Consider the following 25,884-nt stretch of genomic DNA (forward strand, 5'->3'; position numbering starts at 1 on the left):
GTTTGTGGAAAATCTGTTCAGATTCAGTTGTCAGCTACATAATCAATGATTTATATAAAGTCCAAATATCCCTCTGAAAAGGCCCCCTAGGAATACTTCCTCCTGTGGTTAGTAACTCCACCTGCACGAGTCTGGAATATTCGTTATATCTTTCTTTCACAATTAAATTTAGATATATAAGTCCCACTGCTATGATATACTAATAAAGCAGTGAATTTTTTAAATTCAGGGTAGCCACATCTTGCTACTAATGAAAAGCCTCAGTTTTTAAACTTGTGGATGATCTGATGTTTTGAACAACAGTATTACTAGGAATCTCTCTTAGAAGACTGAGAATGTTCTTGTGTTGAATGTTACTCCAGTCATTGATTTAGAAAAGTCAATTGGAAAATAATATTCTCTTTCCTTACAGCAAAAAACAGGAAACATATATATAAGCTCTATCTTCATCCTGTAGGAATCATGCAAATAGAACTAAACAGAGCATGATTTGGTGCTTCATTAAGCATCATTAATAAACAACAATAATAATACTCCAATAGTAAATCTCAGACATGAAAAGACATTTCAAAAAGGAACATTCTCCACTTAAATATAAAATAACTTTTAAAAATAAATGTTAAGAACTAAAAGAAAATAAGTAACTACAGTCCATCATTTATGTGCCACTTCATGTCCCATGGTTGCAGGCAAATACATTCACACAGCACCAGGTGCTACCCTGCAAGGCTTCCTCCCATGTGCAAAGAGCAACAACACTGAGGCCAGCTCTGAAGGCAGGACCACAGGCTGGCATCTGAGCAGAGATGGCAGCCCTGTTCCACTGGCCCCTCTACTGGCTTAGGTCTGTTTCCTCAGACCTTTCTGAATACAATGCTCTTTCTGGATACAATCCTGATACCAGCCAACAACACACCCAAAGACTGAGTGCACATAGGCCCCTTGTGAGCCTGGACGGCAGTGCAGTTGTAAGCACTGGTCTCACTGCTCCCTACCACCTGCTTCTACATGTGATCTCAGAACTTAACAGCCATATGGCAAAGTGGCCCCGTTACCTCTGTCTAAAATGAATGAACAGAAATATTTGGTCGGCAAGTGGTGGAACCTGTAGTCTACCCTCGGTCTACCTTGCCTTCCAACTTGCCAAGCTGCCTCCGAGTATCTGCATGATTTGAAATCTCATAGTCCACATTTCACACTTCAGCACTTCATTGTATGTTCTTTACCTTTAGGCCTTCAAGACTGGTCATGACTCATATGACCAGTCTTAAATAAATCAGTGATGTTCAGTCTTAAGAATATATTAGATTCATCTAAGTGCTTATTTAAAATACATATTCTTGTTCTTCCCCTCACCCCCAAAATTATGATTTAGTAAGTCTATAGTGGTGCCACGGAATCTGCATTTTAGCAACTTCCCTCCCTTCTCCACCCCCATGATACTAATGCAAGTTTCTTCACAAGAAACACTGAATCAGATTAAGTTCCTGGAGGGACAGGACCTTTATATATTGTACATGGACTAGAGTAGACATTTAGTAAATATTTACTGATACATTTCTATTTCAACTGACATATTTATTGGTAAGTTACTAGATACAGATACAGTGCTTTCAGCTACCCATAAAAACTCCAACCAAAATGGCTTAAATGTAAGGACGTTCATTATTTCACATTAAAAATCTAGAATTTGGTTAATTTGGAGGCTTAACAACATCAAAAAGCACCCAGGTGTTTTCTATCCTTCTTCCCAGCCATCCTCTTTCCCCTCATGATCACAGGTAGCTTCAGCAGTTCCAGGCATCACACACAGACATGACTACAACCAGCAAAAAAGAGAGAGGTTTCTTCTTGGGTGTGTCTTCTTAAAGGCAAAGCAACCTTACCCAGAAGCCCCACAGTAGGTTTCCCCTTGCATCTCATTGGCCAGTATTGCTTCACGTGCTCCTACCTAAACCAACTGCATCTCAGCCCAGAAGAATGGGACCACCATGGTTAGCTTGCGCCCCACCCCACCCTGAAGGACATGGGGGACAGGAGGACGTACCAAGTCAGGCAGAAGCAGGGATGGCTATTAAGAAGTTAACCAACCGTGTCTGCCACAATGAGAACACCTAAGAGAGAACAAATTCTAAACTTTGAGAGGAATGCAGCATGATTCACAAGGGTCTGTACAGAACAAATGGAGATCAAATACTCTTTCACCAGCAAATCCAGGCTGCAGATTGTCTGGAGACCAGAAAGAAGCACCAGCTCAAGTAAAACAATGAGTAAATCTGCGATCCACTGCTAGGCTATGTGTCACCATCAGCAGGGCCTGACATCCTCTTGCCTTCTGCCTGTGACTCATACACCCCATCCAGGGTAGCACTGTCAGCATGCTGGGGTTTGAGAAGAATGGATTTTATATATATAAGGCTCCATTTGGTAGTTTTCCAGAAGAACATTTTTGAGCCAAACGAGTGGTGGATGGAATCTTACTACCGAAACACTTAGCTAAGCCATCTCTGTTCCTCAGATGTGCAGGTGATAGGAAAGATGAATCTCACCCAGGCTGAAGCTATTTTGTACTGCTCGAGAAAGGAAACTGAAAACTTTGAGGCTCTAACAACTTGGAGCTTTGTGGAACCATTTTTTCCTCCAATTTGCTAACAACTGAGACTTAAGGAAACAGTCCAGCTAGAGCAATCAGTCAGTCAACAAATATTTATTGACCACCTACTATGTGTCAGGCGCTCTTCTCAGTGTTGGGGAAACTGTGGAGAACAAGTTAGATAAAGTGCCTGCCTGCAGGGAACTTTCATTCTAGTGATGAAGGGCAGAAAATAAACACAAACAGGTAAACATGATGATTTTAGGTAATGACAAATGTTACGGAGAAGATGAAATGGGGTATTATGATAGAAAGTGACTGAGTGGAAGGTTTGCCCGAGGAGGGGATATTGAAGCTGATACTTAAAGAATGGGAAGCAGGCAGCCATGAAGAGACTGTGGGGAAGAGCACCCCAGGCAGAAGGAACAGCAAGTACCAAGGCTCGGAGCTAGGAACTGCTTGGCATCTTTGAGGAGCAGAAAGATGGTCTGTGTAGTTGAATGAGAGTGAATGGAGGGAAGAGTGGGAGGAGACGAGGCTGGAAAGGAGAGCCAGGATTTTATTTGCAGAGAATGGATGAGCCGTCAGAGGGTTTTCAGTAGGCAAGTTCTATCCTCACACTTTTAGAAAGATCACCCTAGCTGTTGTGTGGAAGATGCACTCTTTGTTAGGAGGCGAAAGTGGAGGGGATAATGGTGGCCAGGACCGAGAAAAGAAGAAGGAACTATGGAAAGAGGAGCTTTGAAGCCTGAGGACACTTCTGTTTGTCATTTCTGCTGCCACTCTATTAGGCCACATCAGTAGCATTAATCAAAGTGTGTCTTCTGCTTCTGCTTACTATCTCATAGAATGACAGGAATATATGGGAGTAAAGGTTAAACATTTGATTTTGGAGTCAGACAGACGTGAGTTTTGAATTCTGACTCTTGGCATCTCCAAGTTGTGTGACTGCTCCTTCTTCTGTCTGGTAAATTTTCTCAATCTTCTCTCCTAAATCACTAATTCATTCTTCAGCTCTTTCTTGTGTCATAGCTCTCCCATCTTTTATGTTTCTTTATTTCAACTATTATATTTTTCACGCCTAATATTTCTACTTGTTTATGTTTTCTAGTTGTTTTCATTTTGCTAATATCTTCCCATATCTTCCCTTTTAATACCTTTATTCGTTTTTTAAAAAATTTCTCATTGCATATATTTCAGTAATTCTCTTTTGTAGGAATCTATAATCCAATAGATTGTCTGTTGGCAAATTGGTTTTTAAAAAGACTGTGCTCCTCAAATGTCCTGATATTTTGGCCTGTGAGTTCATCTTTCCCTGAAGATTTCAGTCAGAGCCTGGTCGCCAATGAAGTTTTGTCAGCTCCAATGAGCTCAGGAGGTGGGGTGTGGATAAGCCCCAGACACAGTAAAACCGTAGTCAGCCACTCCCCATCCTACAGAATAACTTCTCCTGTCAGGTCTTCACCTTTTGCTCCTCGGGAAGAAGCAACACTAGAAGAGCAGTTGCTTTCCCACCCCTGGGACATGTGGATGTGGTGAGATTTTATAGCATTTGGAAAATGTTTTGGCTTTGTCTTTTTTCAGAGCCAATCTAGGATAATCAATTATTATAGGAAAAGAAGCTCTTAGCAAGATTTCTAGAGATCCAGAAACATTTTTCCTCTTAATACTAAGAGTATTTTATTGGGGTATAATTAATATGTCCTAAAATATACAAAGTATGTATCTGGATGGATTTTGACAAATATAATCAATTATTAACAACCACCCAAATCAAAATATAGAACATTCTAGAAGCATTTTGATATTCCTGAGAAGCCAGTTAGATGACGGTGACAGTGTGGTGGTTTTTAAATGACCACGAATTCTCTGACACTCCATTTTTCAAGAAGTGGAGCCTAACTCCCCTCGCTTTGAATATAGGCACAACTCAGTGACTCGCTTCTAGGGAAAGGACTAAAGCGAAAGTTATGGGGTATGACTTCGAGACTAGGTCACAAAAATAAGCAAAGTAAATTAAATAAAGAAAAAGACACAACAAAAGTAACTTGTTCTCCAAGAAGTTCATCTGTAAAGGGAAGGAGTAATTTGCTAATGCCAATAGGAGCTATCGGGATTTTACATGTTTCTTTGCCCTAATACTAAATAGCCCTAGTCTTTGTATTTTCCTTTTCTAATTTATTTTTTTTTACTTTTTGTTGACCTTCTGACTCTTTTGTTAATCTTTGCCTTTGAGCTATTATTTCTTCCAGCAATTAGAAAGCAGCTCACTCCTCAGTACAGAACCATCAGGCATGAAATTTATGTGGCTCCAACTTGGCTTGTTAGAATAGCGGGTAAAATGTAGAACAGTTCCTGCTTGGGAAACAGGAAAAATACATGAAACAAGATCAGGGCATAAGTCAGATCCAGTTCTCAGATGAGACATAAATCGAGATTCTAACTACGCAGGGTTTAAAGTCCTAACAGACTTCTCACAGGGGAGAAAATACAGGAGTAGGAGTGCGGATGCAAGTTCTGGTTCTGGCTTGTCCAGCTCATCCTTGTAACACCCGCGGTGTTGTTTCCTTTTCCGGACCAGGGGTCATTCTTTTCTTCCTGCCATTCCAAACATCCAGAGAAGTCAGCTAGAAGACAGACTGAACAACCAGGGTCGCACCATAGCTTTCCTCCTTGAACAAGCTTTCCGCATCAAGGAGGATATCTCTGCCTGTCTTCAGGGGACGCATGGCTTTCAAAAGGAGGAGTCACTTGCCAGGAAGCTTCTGGAAAACCACATCCAGACCATCACCAGCATCGTCAAAAAACTCAGCCAGAACATTGAGGTAGTTCTTTATTTCTCATATGTTGGCATCATTGCTTGACAAAGATTATCAAGCACCAGTGTCATTTTTCAGCTAGAGAAATGAGTCACTATTACTTAAGTTTAAATGATTTCAGTTTAGTTGCTTCCAAGGGAAATAGTCAATATTTCAACTTCTCATTTATGCCAAAAAGTAGAAGGAAATTCTACCTTCAGAAAATGTTTGTTGAATGTTTCTGTGACAGAAGAGACAACTGTCTAACATTAAATGTCAGACATTGTGCTAAGGTACTTATTTTCATCTTAATCTCCAAGATTCTATTAATATAATCATTTCAAACAGAGGTCTTCATTAGGCAGTGGGAATGCTAGTTCATAGGCCCATCACACTCTGACACCATCTCCTACCCCTTTCTCCTTCACTCTGGCCACACTGGGCTCCCAGCTCTTCCTAGAACACCCCAAACATGCTCAGGCTTCAGGGCCTTTGCACTTGCTGTGTATTTTTGGTGGATTATCTTCCCCTAGATACTTCTATAAAGTATTCTTCATTTCCCTCAGGTCCCTGCTCAAAAATCATCATATCAGAGGGCAGTTCCTTGACATGCCATAAAATACCCCCTCCTCACCCCAATAGTCACAACCTCCCTTAAACCCTACATTATTTTTATCTATAGCACTTATCGCAAACGACCATGGTCTTTGTTTATTGTGTTTCCCTTCTAAAATATAATCTCTGTGAGGACAGGGACTTCATTTTGTTCACTGCTAAATCCCACATCAAACTGATGACAGTGTATGGGAGGCAGTCAGCAACCTGTAAATATTTCTTGAACAAATAAATGAATGAATGAATGATGTTTAAGGTGCTAAAGGAAAAAATAGAGTTTCTGATGAAAAAATGAAATGCTTGGGTTAAACCAAGACAAGTAGATTCTTATTACAGGTCTTTCAGAGTTTTTAAAGTGCTCATGAGCATTATGAATCTGGGGTAGCAACTTTCAGGCAAAAGTTCCAGAGAATACAGTTTAAAAATCTGGCCCAAAACGTGTGGAATTGTGAGAATTGACAACAATGCCCTCACACAATAATGTCCTTTTCTCCTATCAGATAGAATAGTGGATTAGACAAAAAACAAACAAAAACCATGAGATTGACCCAGCAATGACTTACTCATGACTATATATTTAAGGCTAAGGATATTTGTTAATTTATTTTCTATCTGTAGACCCCATAATGCCATACTGCATTTGAGGGACTGTGGAAAGTTAAAAAATCTTGGTGAGCTTTTAAAAGTCACTTTATTGGTATTTAGCACATATTGAATTGAGAGCAGGACCGAAAGAGTCAATGTTACTTCTCAAAGTGGTCAAAGGTGTTTCCAGGCATAATGAACTGTCATGAAAGTAACAAGAGACACATGGCTCAGTACCTCTGAGATGATGAGAAAATCAAGTACAGCACCAGGACTAAAATAAGATCCTAATTTAGGAGTCAAAACTTCTTGGTAATTGAAAAGAGAACAGCATTCTCAGAAATATCAAAATGCTTCTAGAATGTTCTATATTTTGATTTCAGTGTTTGTTACATAGTTGATTATATTTGTCAAAATCCATCCAGAGATATATTTTGATTTATATATTTTAATACATATTAATTATACCCCAATAAAATACTATTAGCTTTAAGGGGAAAATAGTTTCCAGATATCTGAAATCTTGCTAAGAGCTTCTTTTCCTATAATAATTACCTTAGATTAGCTCTGAAAAAAGACAAAGCCAAAACATTTTCCAAATACCATAAAAATCTCAAAATATTTGCAATCCTGTTAAGGGTTTGGCATATATAGGGAAAATGACAAGGACTGGTCTGATTGTGCAGAAAACTGAATTAGGAAGTATTTAAAGACTATAGATATGAAGTTAAAACATTATGAAGAAGTATTAAACTACCATTAGTAAATAACTAAGACTATAAAGTAATAAGCATTTAGAGATAAATGGATGCTATCCAAGTATTTTTTAAAAACCTAAACTCTTTAATCAGATCAGCTCATTTGCAAATTGGCCAGCAAGTTAGATCCAAGTATGAGCAGAAGCTTGACTTGGGTTTTTAAAGAAATGAAAAAAAATTTTTTTTGTTTATTCAACAATAATTGTAGCAGTTAAGTTTCTTGTTCCTTTTTATTTTTTATTATTATTTCTTTTAATTAATTTTTATTGGAGTATAGTTGCTTTACAATGTTAAGTTGCTTGTTCCTTTTTGAATAAAAATATTTCTTTTTTAAGCTGGCAGCTAATTAAAGTTTGAAAATTAATTTATTTTTAATTCAGGAAAAGAGCATTTCATGTACAAAATTGCTTTATTGCATTTTTTTCCTCCAACTTATAAAAGCAATACTTGTTCACTGTAATTATTTGGAAGTTTGGGAAACAATTTTAAAACCTAGGAAAAATTTCTCACAATTTCACCACCAAACGGCCATCTCTACAAATACCTAGATGCATCTCCCTCTGGACTTTCCAGGCATTCCCTTTAGGAAGCTGAGACTACATTTGTAAGCACAATTTTTAATACAAAATTATATCATAAATTCTTTTGTATGTCATTAAAAGCTCTTTGCATGGTGCGTACATCATGGTTTGCTTAATTATTTTCCTAATATTGAAATATCTTTGTACATAAATATATCTTTGTGTCCACATTTGGATTATTGCTATTGTATATGTATACATATTGTATACGTTCTTGGAAATGGAATTACCAGGGTAAGAACACTATAAAATCTCTTTACACATATTGCCAAATTGGTCTATTTACACTTCCATTAGCCTTACATGAGAGTGTTTTTTTCACTGAGCCTATCCCAGCATTGAGATTTATTGTTTTAATTATTGCTAATTTGATGGGATAGAAATGAGATCTTTCCCTTTTTTTCACTTTTTAAAAGTGACTATAACAACTTACATTTTCCCTGTCAATAATCTGTTAATGTCTTTTGCCAATTTGTTTTTTTGGATTTTAGTGCTTTTTGGTTTTTATTTATGAGTTTGTTTTTTTTTTTATTATTATTTATTTATTTATTTTTGGCTGTGTTGGGTCTTCTTTTCTGTGCGAGGGCTTTCTCTAGTTGCGGCGAGCGGGGGCCACTCTTCATCGCGGTGCGCGGGCCTCTCACTATCGCGGCCTCTCGTTGCGGAGCACAGGCTCCAGACGCGCAGGCTCAGCAGTTGTGGCTCACGGGCCTAGTTGCTCCCCGGCATGTGGGATCCTCCCAGACCAGGGCTCGAACCCATGTCCCCTGCATTGGCAGGCAGATTCTCAACCACTGCGCCACCAGGGAAGTCCTATGAGTTTTTTTATTAAGAAAAATAAGCAGTGGGACTTCCCTGGTGGCACAGTTAAGAATCCGCCTGCCAATGCAGGGGACATGGGATCAAGCCCTGGTCTGGGAAGATCCCACATGCCGCGGAGCAACTAAGCCCGTGCACCACAACTACTGAGCCTGCGCTCTAGAGCCCTTGCTCTGCAACAAGAGAAGCCACCGCAATGAGAAGCCCACGCACCGCAACGAAGAGTAGCCCCCGCTCGCCACAACTACAGGAAGCCCGCGGGCAGCAACAAAGACCCAATACAGCCAAAAATAAATAAACAAATAAATAAATAAATTTATTTTTAAAAAAGAATAATAAGCAGTGATGCTTTGGTAAATGTTTAACAATCAGCAATCAGTTTTTTTCTGAGGGATAAAATACCTGGTTTATAGTGTTTGCCTATTTCCATGGTGTAAATACTCTCACTATGATTGATTTAGAAAACCAACTGATGTTACTAAACACAAAGATGGGAAGAGATATATATGCACAATCGGCTCCCAAGAACAGGTGTATACTGATTGCAACACCCCATTGAGACCCTTGGCAGTAACATTTGTTATAAATGTTTTTCCAGTTGGTTGTTTATATCTTAATTATATTTATATTCTTTTTTACAAGTTTTAGATAAAATTAAATGTTCCAGTATTTTGGTTTGTGACTTCCCTCATTACTTTCAAGAATAGAAATTTCCTTTAGAAATTTCAAAGATGAAATAATCTCCTCTATTATCTGTTAGTTTTATGGCTTAACTTTTTTAATATTCTAAATCTATTTTTTTCTAAAATCTATATTCATGTATGGTGTAAGGTAAGGATCTAAACTGATTGTTTTCTGATTAAGTAACCAAAAATCTCAATAGCATTTGTGAAATTCCTTCCCCAGTGATTTTGAGTCTCATATATAGCATATTTCTTTCTTACATTTACCAAGATCTTCATTAAATTACAGTGATCGATTTAGCTATACACAGCTATTTAGCTACACACAGCTATTTAGCTACCCTCATTTACTTATCCTTGTTTTTACAAAATGCTTTACTATTTAATAGGGCAAGCAAACCACACCTACTGTTATGGTCTGAACGATTGTGTCCCCATCAAAATTCATATGTGAAATCCTACTGCCCAATGTGATAGTATCAGGAGGGCTCTGGGAGGTACTTGGGTCATGAGAGTGGAGTCCTCATGAATGGGATTAGTGCCTTCATAAAAGAGGTCTCACAGAGGTCCCTGGCTCCTTCCACTATGTGAAGATGCAGCAAGACGTGAGCAGTCTGCACCCCAGAAGAGGGCTCTCCCCGGAACCCAACCACGCGGGCACCCCGATCTTGCACTTCCAGCCTCCAGAATAGTGAGAAATAAATCTCTGTTGTTTATAAGCCGCTCAGTCTGTGGTATTTTGTCACAGTGGCCCGAATGAACTAAAACACCTAGAGGCATGCAAAAGCAAACAAACAAGCCAAAACAAAAAGCAAAAAAAACCTCTAGCTAGTGTTCTTGACACTTTTATGTCTCCAGTTAAAGCTATATTTGCTCTTGGATTGTCTCAATCTGCCAGTTTACAAATGGGCAAGATGCTGTATATAGTCTTGGAAATTTCTATAATTCATTTCCTATAAAATTCCTTCTTTTCCTCCAAAAATTCATAATCACAAATTTAACATGGTTCAGGCCTTGGTAAAATATAGCAATTAACCTTTAATGTTTCCCCAAATCACAAAGTTGTTTGTGTTTTCCTATCCTCTAAATGCTTTTCTGAGTAAACATAAATTATTTTGTGTCTTTACTTTGGAATTTGTTTGAATGTCAAGCAAGATATAAATTTTTTCTATGGACAAGCAAAATTTTTTAGTTTTTATGTATGAATGCCAAAAATTAAAACCCACTGTTTGGGGGACCACCAACCTGGTGGTATAGGACAGTCAGCTTCATTTCAGAACACCAAGACATAATGAAGGCATGACAAAGGATACTCGGCAAACTCTGAACACTCTCAAGCCATAAATTTCTCATGTTCTCTAAAAAATCTAAAACAATAAACGTTTTTCACTCCATGTATGTGAAACAGTTTGATTCAGATTTGCTTGTGTTAATTGTACTAACTTCATTGTGGTTCTGATTCAATCTGTAAAGGGCCTTGCTTGATACCATATGAAAGGTTCCTTTTTCTAAACTTTACCACCAATTCTGAAAGAGGTTTTTGTGAAAAGCTTTTACGTCGATGATGGCCATGGCCATAATAGCACAGTAAATATGTTTTGTTTGGCCCATATGGTGTTTATAAAAGAATTTGAATAAGATGTCAATATTTTAAAATAGAGAAATTTAACATAAAACCTGGATTTCCAGCTTCTGTTGAAACATCGTTGAACCATCATGCCCACTTGGCAACAATCGGCAGGACTCACGCCATCACTGTCTCCCTCGAATAAAGCAAAGATGGCTTTTCTCTGATACAGAACCCTCTCACTCACTTACACTATCAGCCTAACTAGGAAATGCACCCGATTTTGTAACCTCTACTCTAAATGATATTTTCTTATCATGTCTGATGGGAAATTAATGGAAATTTTAACTCAAATATTGCAGATGTTGGAAGAACAAATAAAAGCTCGAGACGTGGCAGCCACAGGAACTAATTTTGCAGTACAGGACCTAAACACCAAACACCTTCAAGGAGTTGGAGATCTTCGAGGAAGAGTAGCCAGGTGAGAAGAAGCGTGTTAACTAATGCTTCGCGGTCAGTTGCTGGCCACTGAGTTCTCATCCCTAAACAAGTTCCATATTGCAGAAAACAAGATACTGCCTTTAAGCTAAATGATGAGACAGTAACTGAGAGAGTGTATCATGAAATTTGAAAACCTCATGCTCCCTGTGAGATCCAAGGGTTCTATAAAGGACCTCTCATACAGGATGCCCACTTTGGTTTCATATGCAAATGACAAGTCTTGTCTTTACAGCCCTCAGCTGCCCAAATGCCAACATCTATACAAAGACATACCCTTGAAACCACACACAAAATCCCCAGATGTATCAAATCTAATGATTAAAACATTTAAAATATACAATAATTACATATAGAAGCCTAGCAAAAGGGATTTAATGGTCAAGTGAATAAAATTTTGAATGATATCTTTTGTATGAGACTTGTAAGTTGGAAGAATTCATGGTGTACAGTTCAGCAAAAATTTGTAGGCATTGACAATGGCAGGACCGCTCTGGTTGACACATGAAAGATGACTTGTGAGTGGCTGAGCGTGGACACCTTTCCATCTTTACATCTTCTGCCAGCACCTCTCTCCTCTCTCCTGAAATACCCCCATCTTCATCTCATTAATCTGCTCTGAAGTGTTAATGACCAATAATTATTATTATTGACCGATAATAATTAGGTTATTAACACCTAAGACAAACCTCTTCTAGGGTATCCATCCATTCAATTCAACAACAACGACAAAAAAATGTATTAAACACTTCTATATGCCAGGCAGTGTGCTAGTATTCAGAGATTCATCAACATGGTCCCTTTCCTGTAAATTCACAGTCTACCTGGGAAAACATAAAGCAATGAGGTGAGCACTATAATGAAAGCCTGGGGTGCTATGGGAATATCCAAATCAGATGGGGGCATAAAGATGGTTTCCTGGAGGAGGTGACACTTGGCATGAATTTTGAAAGGTTTGTAGCAGTTAACTAGACAGGGAAGGAAAGGCAAGGCACTTCACATAGGAGGCAAGATATGTGCAAAAGAACTGAGGGGTAAATTACTGTGACATGTTCAGGGGCTACCTGTGAGAAGAGTATTTTAGTTATGTTATTTTGGATTTGCACTTAGGGAGAGATGGGAGATTGGGAGATGAAGCTAGAGAAATGGTCCAGGGTTGGGTGATGAGGATCTTTGGCCAAGGTAAAAAGTTTAAACTTTATGTAGAAAGTTATAAATAGCCATGGGAAGATTTTAACTAAGGGGATGACATTTAGTGACCTTCTAGTAGTAGCCAAATTGGTGGGGTACAGAAAGAAGGCATGAAGATGAAAGGAAGCTATTGCAGCAATCAAGGTGAGAAATGTCAGGGCCCTAAACTAAAGCACTGGCCATGCAAGTCCAGAGCAGGTAACAGACATTCAGAAAACAGAATCTACAGGATTAGTACATATGTCTGTGTGTATGTGTGCATACACAAACATAAACATACATACATATATATATACATATATGATTATATATTATATGTATACATATTTTAAAATATATAAAATTGTATACTTTATTCTATAATATTTGATACATGGAAAAGAATTTTTATAATATTTGGGTAAGTTATGAAGCAAGATAATAAAACAAACCCCAGCAAACCCATCACCCTACTTAGATGTGCCATGATTTTACAAAGAAGATAAACACCAAAACTCTCTTGAATGAAATTTGGAATTTGGTTCAATTTGGTGCTGATGACACTTCAACCATTTATTTTTTTTTCTGCAAGCCACTTAAGACCCTACTATTTCATTCTTGTAAATCCTCTCTTACGTACAAGACAAAGTAACAAACAGATTTAAATGAAGCCAAGAGATGAATGGAATAATATCAAGGAAAAGATGTGCAACTATTTTTGTTCTGCTCTAGTTTTTTTGTTTCCTTTTTAAAAAATGTTGTATATATTTAAGGTGTACACGATGATTTGATATACATATACATACTAAAATGATTACTATAGTCAAGCTAATTAGCATATCTTCTCCTCACAGAGTTAATTTTTGTGTGGGTGATGAGAGCACCTGAAATCTACTCTCTTAGCATATTTCCATTCTCCAATACAGCATTATTCACTGTAGTCATCACACGGTGCATTAGGTCTCTAGACTTATGCAGCCTACAGAACGGCCACTTTGTGCCCTTGACTGACGTCTCCCCATTTCCCCCACCTCCTCACCCCTAATAACCACCGTTCTCCTCTCTGCTTCTATGTATTTGACTTTTTTAGATTCCACATATAAATGAGATGATGCAGTTTTTTCCTGCTGTGTCTGGCTATTTTCACTGAGCATAATGTCCTCCAGGTTCATCCATGTCGTTGCAAAGGGCAATGTCTCCTTTCCTGAGGCTGAAAATTTCAGAGTGCGTGTGTGTGTGTGTATCACAATTTCTTTATCTATTCATCCAAAGACACTTAGGTTGTGTCCATATCCTGGTTATTATGAATATTGCTGCAATGAACATGAAAGTACATTTTTCTTCCAGGTATTCATCTCATTTCCTTTGGATATGTATCCAGAGGGGGGATTTCTGGATGATATGACAGTTCTATTTTTAATTTTTAAAAGAACCTCCATACTGTTTTGTATAATGGCTATACCAATTTACATTCCTGTTAACAGTGTAGAAGGATTCCCTTTTCTCCACATCTGCACCAATACTTGTTATATTTTATTTTTTTGATAATTTTCGTCTTAACAGGTATGAGGTGATATGGTTTTGATTTGCATTTCCCTGATGATTAGTAATATAGAGCTCTTTTTCATGTACCTGTTGGCCATTTGTACGTCATCTTTGGACAAATATCTGTTCAGGTTTTTGCCCATCTTTTAAAATCATGTGACCATTTAAAACCCCCTCTTTGTTTTCTGTGGTCCCAAGGGACTCACAGATGAGCCCCATCGGGTCTCAGAGCTAGGTGATTTGGGAACCAGTCTCTTGGGTGGCAGCTAGATGTATGGTCCACACCCTTTGCTCCCCATGGAGAATCTGGGATTTGGAGGTTCCCTCCCAACAGTAAGGTGTTGCACCAGGGATGGGGCTTATGGCATGTGTGTGTCTCAACTTTTTCCACCCAGTTTGATATGGGTATTAGTTGCCTGATGTGTAGAAGTCTCTAAACCAGTTTCTGAATTTTTCTCAGAGGGACTTGATCCACATTTTGCTGCTTATTTGGTGCACCTGAGGGAGGAGGGAACAATCAAGAGCCCCCTATTCCTCCAACTTGCTCTCTGACTGCTTACTTACCTTCCCCTTTAATATGAAGCAGTGATTTTAGGACAAGGTCTTATTTTTCCTTGAAATGTCTCCCTTTTATGAAACTTTCTTAACTCTAGTGATTTGAGACAGATTCCGGCTAAAAGCTATGAGATTTAAATTCACACTTCCACTTTTTCTTTTCCATATTTTTGCAGGCAAGCAACCCATGGACCAGCTGAGGCAGATTAATTACTTTTCTCCCACATATATTGACCTTAATTCCAGTTAGCATTTTGGCATAAGTGAAACTAAGTTGATTATTTTAACATAATTCCTAGCAAACCTTTTACTGCTTCACAAATCAAACTCAATATTTGATAACAACAATGTGCTTTGAATTTTATATCTTATTTTCCACTCCAATATAGTGTCAGTTTAAAAGCAAATACTTCCAATGAGATGAGGTTCTCGAAGTTGTCTGGCCTGCTTTTGACACTCTGTACTGTATTTGATAGATTAGTCTCATGTGCAAAAAAGAAAAATGCAGGTATGTAAAAGGCAGCCATACAGACGGCTTACAGTCTGTAGAAGCAGCCAGAGGAGGCCAACCCTCTATCCACACTTGACTATTTGGGACCCCAAGGCAGATCTGCAGATGAAAAAAAAAGTTGTGTTGATGTGGGATTAAAAGCATAAGTCATGTCCTTTAAAGAAACAGTAATGATATTATTTGGATACTGTCAACTTTTGAAAAGAGTGGGGACTTCTCGTTAAAGATATTTTTACTCCACTCCTCTCACATGAGACATCTTAATGCCAGTAAAAATAAAAGGAAGAAAACAAAAAACTTCATCTTTACTAGAACATAGAAGTTGCCATAACCACTAACCACAAACAGAGCACACTTAGCAAATACTGAGATGTTTGGATTGATAGTGTTCTCCTTAGACCTTAAACATAATGATTTTCTCCAAATCAAGAGGTATAATTCAGAAAGGCATAGACCAAATACTTTGAATATAGCAATATTACCTAGGGGATGGGGTGAGTCACAGGAGAGATAGGAAACGTCCCTTGAGAGATTCAGGTCAGCAGCACAGAAGAGCAGAGGGGGTAGAGCTGAAGATGCAATCGTGTTATTTATCATCTGGGGCCTTCCTTCTTGCCACTTCATGCCTGAGAGAAACCACTGGGGTGCAACAGGCTGAGGAAGGAGAGGAGGTGATAACATCACATGAAAGAATCTATCATGATGATTTGCTGTGAGATACAACAATCTGGTTTTTGAGGAGAAAATGGGGAGATGTGCCCTCTTCCCTGGGCCTAAAGAAACAACAGATTTGATCATGATAAGGCTGAGTAGAGGAAGTGATCTACTCTCCACCAAACACACACTAACTCATATACAATGGAATATTATTCGGCCATAAAAAAGGAATGAAACAAGGTCATCTGCAGCAACATGGATGGACCTAGGGATTGTCATGTTGAGTGAAGTAAGTCAGACAGAGAAAAACAAATATCATATGATATTGCTTATATTGGGAATCTAAAAAAAGGTTACAAATGAACTTATCTACAAAACAGAAATAGAGTTACAGATGTAGAAAACAAACTCATGGTTACCTGGTGGTAAGGGGGGCAGGGAGGGATAAACTGGGAGATTGGGACTGACATATACACACTACTGTATATAAAATAGATAACTAATAAGGACCTACAGTATAGCACAGGGAACTCTAATCAATACTCTGTAATGACCTTTATGGAAAAAGAATCTATAAAAGAGTGGAGATATGTATATGTATAACTGACTCACTTTGCTGTACACCTGAAACTAACACAACAGTGTAAATCAACTCTACTCCAATAAAAATTATTTTAAAAATATATATATACGCTCACTCATAGGCTGGTGGCCAGAATCACAGGAAGATGTGAAAGTGGGACTTAGGAAGAATCTGGCCTGTGCGTGAAAACCACCACCACCGTTGATTGATCGATAGATCGATAGATAGGTAGGTAGGTAGATAAAAGTGTAAGACTGATGAATATATCTCATGACAGGAATTACCCAGAAAAACAGAGGAAGAGTTCAAATCAAAGTTCTCCTGGTTTCAAAGAAATTAAGAGCAAACGAAAGAGATAAAAGAAGATTGCTGATTGAACTGTTGCATGTCATTTTGCTCCTTCCAAAAGCCCCACTAAGTCTACAGTAAAAAGAGTTTTCTCTTTAAAACATAAACCCACAAAGACAGGGGATATCAGCCTAGAAACGCTGGAACCTAGAAGACAGATAGACATGTGGAAACTGACTGAGCAGATGTAATGAGACCAGTTTTAAAGCTGTGGAATAAGCTGAGGATGACCTGGTTTTACACCACAGAACTCTCACAGGCTTAGGAGGGCTGGGCCAGGCACCTCTGAGAGTGTGGGTGAAGGTGGGCTCTTGCCTCCTGGGAGAGGAACTGAGAGAAGTAGGGAGAGGCAGAGCCAAGAACCACTGCAGTGTGTTATTAGCCTTCTTGTTATTATTGACTTTTAAACTATAAACATGTTTTACTTTGATAAAAATAAGAGATAAAAGGGTTTCCCACCCCAAAAGAGATTATCAAATAACAAAAGGAGATAGATAAACTGGAATTGCTCGGGGGTAGGTGAAAGAAAACATTAAAATATTACAGGGATTCAATCTACTTTAGAAGTCTCCAAGAGAGATTACATACAAGTGAAAATAAGTTATTTTTTTTAAAAAGCATGAGCAAACTGTACAAAACAAAAAGAAAATGCCTTTCCATATAAAAATGGTTAGAGAAATGACGTATAGGGAAGACAACATAGACCTCATTCAACAGAGACATAAGAGGAGCTCCTAAAGAAGAAAAAGAACAAATACTTCAGAAGAAAAAAAATTTATGGATATAAGAGAGAAAGCTTTCTTGAAACAAGAGACTTGAATCTGTAGATCAAAAGGAAAACTGCAACCCCAGAAAAATTTACATAAGAACAATTAAACCAAGATATCCTGGTTGAAGTTACTGAATATCAAGGATAAAGAATCAATAGAAGAAAAAAGAAAAACAAAAAAGAATCATTAGACATCCAGGTAGACAAAACAGATTACATAAAAGAATGAAAAAACAGTCATCTCAGACTTCTCCACCTCAAACCATGCCAGATAAGAATGGAGCAATGTCTATCATGTTCTGAACAAAAGAAAAAGTGACCCAATAATGTCTTCTTAACCAAATTACCTTTCAAGTATAAGAGAACAGACAGACATTCTCAAGCATTCAAGAATGTAAAGATTCCAATGCTTCCTGGCTCCTTCTTTTGAAATCTGGATGACAAAATCTGGCCAACCAAGGAATAAATCAAAATAAGGGGGGACTTCCCTGGTGGCGCAGTGGTTAAGAATCTGCCTGCCAATGCACGGAACACGGGTTCGAGCCCTGGTCTGGGAAGATCCCACATGCTGTGGAGCAACTAAGCCCCTGCGCTACAACTACTGAGCCTGTGTGCCACAACTACTGAGCTCACGTGCCACAACTACTGAAGCCCATGCACCTAGAGCCCACGCTCCACAACAAGAGAAGCCACTGCAATGAGAAGCCTGAGCACCTCAAGGAAGAGTAGCCCCCACTCTCTGCAACTAAAGAAAGCCCGCAGGCAGCAACAAAGAACCAACGCAGCCAAAAAAAAAAAATCAAAATAAGGATTTCAGATAAGAAATCATAGTTTTAAAAGACTGTCATTGAACATAGAATCTAAATATAGAATGAAGATTCAATAAGAGTGGGAAATTTAGTTGCAGAATGCACTGTAAATGTCCAAAAAACTGATATTTTTAAAATAGAAAAATATTAACAAAAACTGTTGAAAGAGCAAGGATATAAACATTTAGTTGCTCACTTTTTGGCATATGGCCAAATAGATAATGTCTAAAGTTGAAATTGTAGTTGTAAAAAGTATAATGATTCCAACCTATGATAGCTTTTTATAACTTCATTTTTTAGAAATATCTCTTGTAGTGAGGAGATATATATATATATTTGAAGTTCAGCAATTTCTTCATTTTTCACTACAGTTTCTTTTTCTTAGGTTAAATTAAAATTCAATGTAAGGTTTTTAACTAAAACTGGTACCTATAATCCTAATATTCTAAAATTAATTTATTATATTTCTATCTTTCTTCCTCTCTCCATATGTAATATATATACATATAACCACACATCATATCTACATAATATGTGTATTTAGTATAATGGTGAATGAAATAATAACCAAATATTAGCAATGACTATTTCTGAAAAGTGGAATTTGGGATGATGTTAGCTCTCTTCTTTGTTCTTTTCTTTTTGTATTATGTGTAATTTTTTTATAAGGAGCATGCGTTATTTTAAAACAATAAAATCACTTCAAAGGAGAGAAAGAGAAACTTCCTTTTGAAATATGGAGTGCAGCTTTGAAAAACCACTAATCCTTGACTTCAGCGTGTGGGGTTCAGCTGGTGAGGTGGGGTGAAAATGAAAAGGTGGCAACTCTCAACTGTTTATTTATTTGAGGAAATAAACAGTAGCTGCTGATCCTGTGTGGGTGCTTCCTCTGTGCCAGGCACTGGCTAAACATTTTGCATTCATTACCTCCTTCATCCTTCAATAACCCTAGGCAGGTCCACTCTTCAAGACAGCCGCTTATGGTTTGGAAGGCTGAGCACACAGCACTCCAGGGGACATTGTTCACATTGTCCCCCTCACCATATGTCTGGCACGCGCTGGAGTTGTGCAGGGGACAAATTGTGCAGCTACACGCAGTCACCTCAGCATCGTTACCCCCTTTTCTCAGATAAGGAAAACTGAAACTTACAGATGTTAAGAAAATTGTCCCAGATCACAAACCTAGGAAGTAGTAGAAGCCAGACTCAAAGACACATCTATCTGACTAAATCCTCAACCACTAGCCTACAACGCCCAGACCAGCGATCCCTGAGGGTGGGAGCAGGTGGTGCTGGGTGAGAGGCGGCAGGGAGGGGGGCAACAGCAACTACTCCCGTGTAGCCTTTGGGTGTCTTAATGTGAACTCACGTAAGAATATTCTGACCAACAGTAGAGGTTGTTCTGACAGTAACAGTTTATATATACAAACGTGTGAAATGGCTTTCGCCCATGACTTTGGTGCTCCATTTTTTATCAGAATAATTCCTCATTTTTCCTCCCTGCAGTCTCCCCACCCCTCACCAGTTATCTGGTATCCCTTTCAAGAGGTTTCTCAGGAAAATTACCATCCTTAGCTCACCTTTGGCCCAACTTTGGCACCAAAAATCTTAAGAAAATGAAATTCACTTCTAGAGCCTAAAAAATGTTGACAGTCATAAAACAATATTTATAGCACTTAGCATGACAATATGAAAATATAGTTCCTAATAAATATTACTCGATGACAGTCAAAACAGTTATTTTATAGAATGACAAACTTCAAAGTGATCTCTGGTGACTCATATACAAAAGACACAACACTACAGCGCTCTCCGCCCTATCCTTCATGCAAATATGAGTGTATTGAAACTGGTAATACAGTATGTAACCTGCTCTCTCCCAAGGGAGGCCGTGAGTTGGGATAGTGGATGGGGTTCCCTGACATGCTGGGAAGATTGTTAATCTGAACTCCAACCCCATTTCACCAGGGTTCCTTCCTGGAAATACCAAATGCCACCTAATGGGCCAAAGCTCAATATACACGTTAGTATGGATTATTTTTGTCCTAACCTAAGACAACACTTGATTGACACCACTCAAGGAGCAGGAGTTTTCACTGGGGCTAAGAGAAAGGACGTTGTCCTTTGAAGATGGGATGGAAGACTTTGGTGTGTTGGGACACTTCTTTTAGCCAAAGGAGAATTGACAGTCTGGGAGCCAAGGAAAGAGGCTAAAGGGAGGAAAGAGGATTCAGAACACAATGTAGAAGAGGAAAAAGTTTCAATTTTGCCTAACCATAGGCAGCAGGGAGTATGCCCAAAACATCAAAATCTGTTGGAACTCCTATGACTGAATTAACATATCCGGCCAAAAATCTAAAATTTTACCCAATTTCCCCCAAAGTCTTCATCTACTCCAACTCAGTGCTTTGATTTGGGCCAATGTATCATTATCCAACCTGGTTACTCTCCCTCAGGAAAAAAAGAGGAAGATGAGGGAGATTTCTGTATATGCTCCTACATCTGCCAACTCACTATTCAAAGAACTTTAGAACTTTTGCCATCAAATGAATGCACGGATTCTACTATAGTATTAAAAATGGTATAAGCCTATCAACCTCACAACCAATTTTCATCTTGCCACTAGATGTGATTCCAGCATCATGAAGCTTTCTGGAGACATTCACTTCATCAGGCACGAGCACCGGCAACTTGAAAAAACAATTCAAGACCTCATGTCCGCCCTAGAAACTGTTTCTAAAAACTTGGATATGAAGGTAACTGAAAATATTTGGAACTCTTACGTGTTACTGCCGGAAGTAAGATCATTATAGCTTATCAAAATGCTCAGTCAAGCGGTAATTGTTCAAAAGAACTCTTTTCCTCCAAAAGGTTTAAATACAACAGCTCATGTATATACACCATGAGTACTGCCAGGGTAATCAACAAATATTTAATGAGTGCCTCCGATGTTCCAAAACAGCCGCCCCTTGTAAGCATATGCTACTTGATTCTACTGTTGCCATTATTTCCTTACTCTCTGGGTCCTTCTCAAAGGCTGTGTAACTAGAGAAAATAAGCAAAGGAATTTCCCATGGAAGCTATTATAATACTATTAAAGGTTCAGCATTAATGTCAGTTGATCACGTTACATCCCTGCAATGGGTTGTGTCTCTTACAAAATAATACACAAGTCCTTCGGCCTGGATTTTAAAGGCCATCTCTACACTGGCCCCTGCTTTTCTCTACAGCTCACCCGCATGCTTCCTGGCTCACCCTTTAGACCCGGTGACACTGGGCGACCCGTAGGTAGGTCCCCCTCACTCCACGATACTGCACTGCATCGATGTTCTCTGTGCTCTTTTTGCCTGAAATGTCTCTCCCCCTTTTTCACCTTCCCAGGCAATGGTTTATCGAAAGGAGCCAATGCCAACTCTTCCATGCCCCACTTTGTCACGTACTTTATGTGAGACAAACACATCTCCTCTGAAGTCATTTGGGCTGAACAAAGTGGAAATCCTTTGGGAATTGGGGGAGATGAAATCTTGCTGTTTATTTGTTCATGGAGCCAATTTATCAAGAGTGGAAGGTGCCCAGGGGCACACAGTTTACTCCAGTCCCACCAGGCTTGTCCATCTTCCTACAAACCCATCTCATTAGTCCTAATAGTTTTTGGGTTGATTCTCTCAGTTTTTCAAGATAATCATATCAACAACAAATCATAACAGTTTTATCTCTAGTTTTCTGGTAAAACGTCATGACTTTTTTCTTAAGGCCTTGACCAGAACTTCCGGAGCACTGTTGCATAAAAGAGGTCAAAGAAGGCAGCTTATCTTGTTCCTGATTACACTGGCAATGTCTTTGTTGTTTGCTGTTGGCTATTGGTTTGATATATTTTTATCAGACTTATTAAGGAAGTACTGAGTAAGTATCCATCAATTAAGGAAGTATCCATCAATCCTACTTTACTTAGCTTTTATTAGAACTGAACATTTAATTTCATAAAACGCCTTTTGGACGTTAACAAATGCCTAACTCAGCATGGTTGTGTTTTGATTTGGGTTTCTGTTTGTTAGCTTATTTATTTCTTTGGCCTTCTAATGTGCTATGTCAAAGCATTTCCCAATGCTGAAACATTCTGGAATTTCTATAATGAAAGCTATACAGTCTTTGTAATAATTCAGTATTTAATTTTGCGTCTAACTTCAAAGGTGATATTAGACTCTAGTTTCTCTCTCCTTAGTTTTTTTAAGATAATACATACATATGATCAAAATCAAAACTATACGAGAAAATACAGCCCAAGAATTTTCACTCCCACTTCTGTCACCAGTTATCACAACCATTCATGCCCCTCACAGGTAACAATTTGTATCAGTCTGTTGTGAATCCTTTCAGTATGCCTTTAAAAAGATAGAAGCAAATACAAATATATATTTTTTTCCTTTTTACACAAAACATATGTGTATTACTATGCACCTGTTTTTTTTTTAACTAAACAAACATACCCTACAGATCCACCCTATCAATACATAGTTTCCTCATTCTTTTTCACAACTGTGTACTCTTCCTCTGTGTATAATGGCTCATTTAACCAGTCTCTCATAGACAAACATTTGGATTCTTTTCACTAATTTGCTCTTTCAAACATTGCTGCAATGTATAATCTTGCACTTATGTTATTTAGTGTGTCTGTAGGTATGTTTGTAGAATAAATACCCAGAAGTGGGATAGCTGGGCCAAAGGTACCTGTGTTTGTTATTTTGAAAGATCTTGCTCTCTGCAGGGCTTTTACCATATTGCTTACCCACCAGCAATATATAAAATGTCCTATATCACCATTGCCTCACCAATGAGTGTTTGACTTTTGAATTTTGCCTTTTTTTAAAGGAAAAAGATAGCATCTCTGTATTTTAATTAGCCTTTCTTATTACATCTTTTCATATATTCAAGAACTAATTGTATTTCTTTTCCAGTGAGCTGTCTGTTCATACCTTTTATCCATTTCTCTATTGGGTTATTTTTCTTTTCAATTTCTAGGAGCTCTTTATATGTTAGGAAGATGATATGAGCTGCAAATACCTTTTTCCAGTGTGTTGTCTTTTGAATTTTGATATGCATATGTTCTCTATTTGTAGCCAAATTTATCAGTCTTTTTTTGTGTATGTGGCTTCTGGAATTTTAAGTCACATTTAGACAGAGCGTCCCCACACAAAGGCTTGAAAGAATTGCTCATATTTTCTTCAAGCACTTTCATGGCCTTATTGTTTATATTTAAATTCTTGATCCATTTGGAGTTTTCCCTAGAATAGGATGTGTCTTAATTATTATTTTAATTATTGAGACCTTGTAGTATTTTTACTATCCGGTAGGGCTAGTCCCTTCCACTGCTTCCTTTTTCCCTTTTCCTGGTGATAATTGTTTATTTGTTTTTGCATATGATTTTAAAATCAGCCTGTCTAGTTCCAGCAAATAAATCGACAAATAACTCTGCCTTAATTTTTAATTAATTTTAGAACTGATATAGTCATAATGCTGAGTGTTTTATCCAAGAACACAGCATACTTCATGTTTCTTCAGGTTCACTTTATATCCTTCAGGAGTTGTTTCAAATTCTCCTCATGTAGGTTAGGCAACACCTTAAATGTATTTTGAGATTTCATCATCTTTTTTTTTAGTTTACTGTAATGGGGGTTTCATTATATCTTCTAACTAGTTGTTAGTTGTGTGTTATAAAGGCTGTATTAATTTTATACTTCAGTGAATTCTCTTGATTATAATAATTTTTCAGTTGGTTTTGGTTTTTCCAGGCAAACAATCATATGATTTTTTAAACAATAATAATTTGACCTCATCTTTTTCCGTTTTATACACATAATTTCTCTTTTTTCTAATTGTTTTGAATAATAACTCTGGTGCAATATTAAATAGTAATGCAGCGATAGTGGGCATCCTGGTCTTGTTCCTGACTTTAACAGAAACGTTCCCAGTATCTCTCCTATGATGGAGGAAGTAAGTTTTCTCAATAAGTCTGTTTAATACGCAATTGTTCCTATTTTACTAAGGTTTTGAAAATCAAGAAAGATTATAAAAATAAATTAGTCCTGTAGATATAATGTACAGCATAATGACTATAGTTAACAATACTGTATTGTGCATTTGAAAGTTGCTGAGAGAGTGGATCTTCAAAGTTCTCATCACAAGAAAAAAATTGTAAGGTGATGGATGTTAAGTTATTGCGGTGTTCATTTTATAGTATATACATATATCAAATCATGCTCTACAACTAAAGCTAACACAATGTTAAATGTCAATCATATCTCAATTTTAAAAAGTAATTATGAATTATGTTAAATAACTTTTTAGCATTTGTGCAAATAATGTCAGTTTTCTCCTATACTAGCATAATTATTTGTATTAATAAATTTCCTATTATTAATCCATCCTTACTTTAAAAAAAGAATCAGTTGCACTTGATTATGATGTGTTTTTCTATTGGGCTGCTGGACACTATTTGCTGATATTTTATTTAAGAATTTTGCATCAATATTTACAAATGAGATTAGTCTCCAGGGGCATTTTTTGTGCAATCTTTTTCAGATTTTGGAATCAATGTTGCACTGATTTAAGATAATTTGGAAATTTCTCTCCTTTTTCTATGCTCTGTAACAGTTTAAAGAGCATTATAATTATCTATTCATTAAGGATTTGGTAGTTTTACTTCTGAAAGTGTCAGGGCCTGATGATTTGGTGGGAAAGGGATGGTGATGGGTTTTGAGCACAGCAGTCAAGGCCTTTGGCCATAGTATGCTCTTTATTGTAGGTGACCTGAGAGGCACATTTTCATGTGAAACACTGGGGAATTAAACAATATAATTTTAAAAGTTTTTTTTACTCAAATGGTTAGATTCTTGTTTCTTTATACTTTTCTTATTAATTTCTAGTTTAAATGCAGTATAGTTAGTTGCTTTTCCTACTTTTTGGAATAATTTGAGAGTTTCTTTGTAGTCACATGTGTACTTAGTTGTAAATGCTCAGTGGGCACTGGGAAAGAATGAGTGTTTTCTGTTTGCAAGTTTGATTGTTTGGCATGTAAATCTATAAATAAACTATATTTGTCCTATCTTTTTATATACTTATTTATATTTCACTTATTTGACCAGTAAGTCAAGAGAAGTCATTTAAAATCTCTAATATATTGTCTCTGTTAGTTTATCCTTGTAATTCTACAACTGCTCAGTATATAAGGTAAAGTTTCAAAGCTATTTTTCACTGTGTATTTTAAAAAGAATGATTTTTACCTATAAAATGATCATCTTTGTTCCCTTTTACGTATTTTGCCTTTAATAACATTTTATCTAATGATGTTGCTCTGCCTGCTTTCTTTTCCTTTGCTTTGGCCATGCTTAATTTGCCCATGCTTCATTGTTCACAATTCTGCTTTTGAGTGTACTTTCTATAA

The 25,884-nt window shown here is 37.6% G+C and overlaps 1 protein-coding gene across 1 annotated transcript in view; it reads left to right on the plus strand.

Annotated features, from left to right (window-relative positions):
- FAM81B (family with sequence similarity 81 member B) overlaps positions 1-25,884 on the plus strand; it is a 58,185-nt gene that overhangs the window by 19,714 nt on the left and 12,587 nt on the right. The window contains 3 exon segments of the mRNA XM_082381092.1: positions 5,175-5,418; positions 11,362-11,480; positions 21,070-21,199. Of these exon segments, the coding sequence (XP_082237218.1) occupies positions 5,175-5,418; positions 11,362-11,480; positions 21,070-21,199 (493 nt within the window).

Source organism: Balaenoptera borealis (assembly GCF_965194805.1).
Source record: "Balaenoptera borealis genome assembly, chromosome: 2".
In the NCBI taxonomy this organism is placed as follows: Eukaryota; Metazoa; Chordata; class Mammalia; order Artiodactyla; family Balaenopteridae; genus Balaenoptera; species Balaenoptera borealis.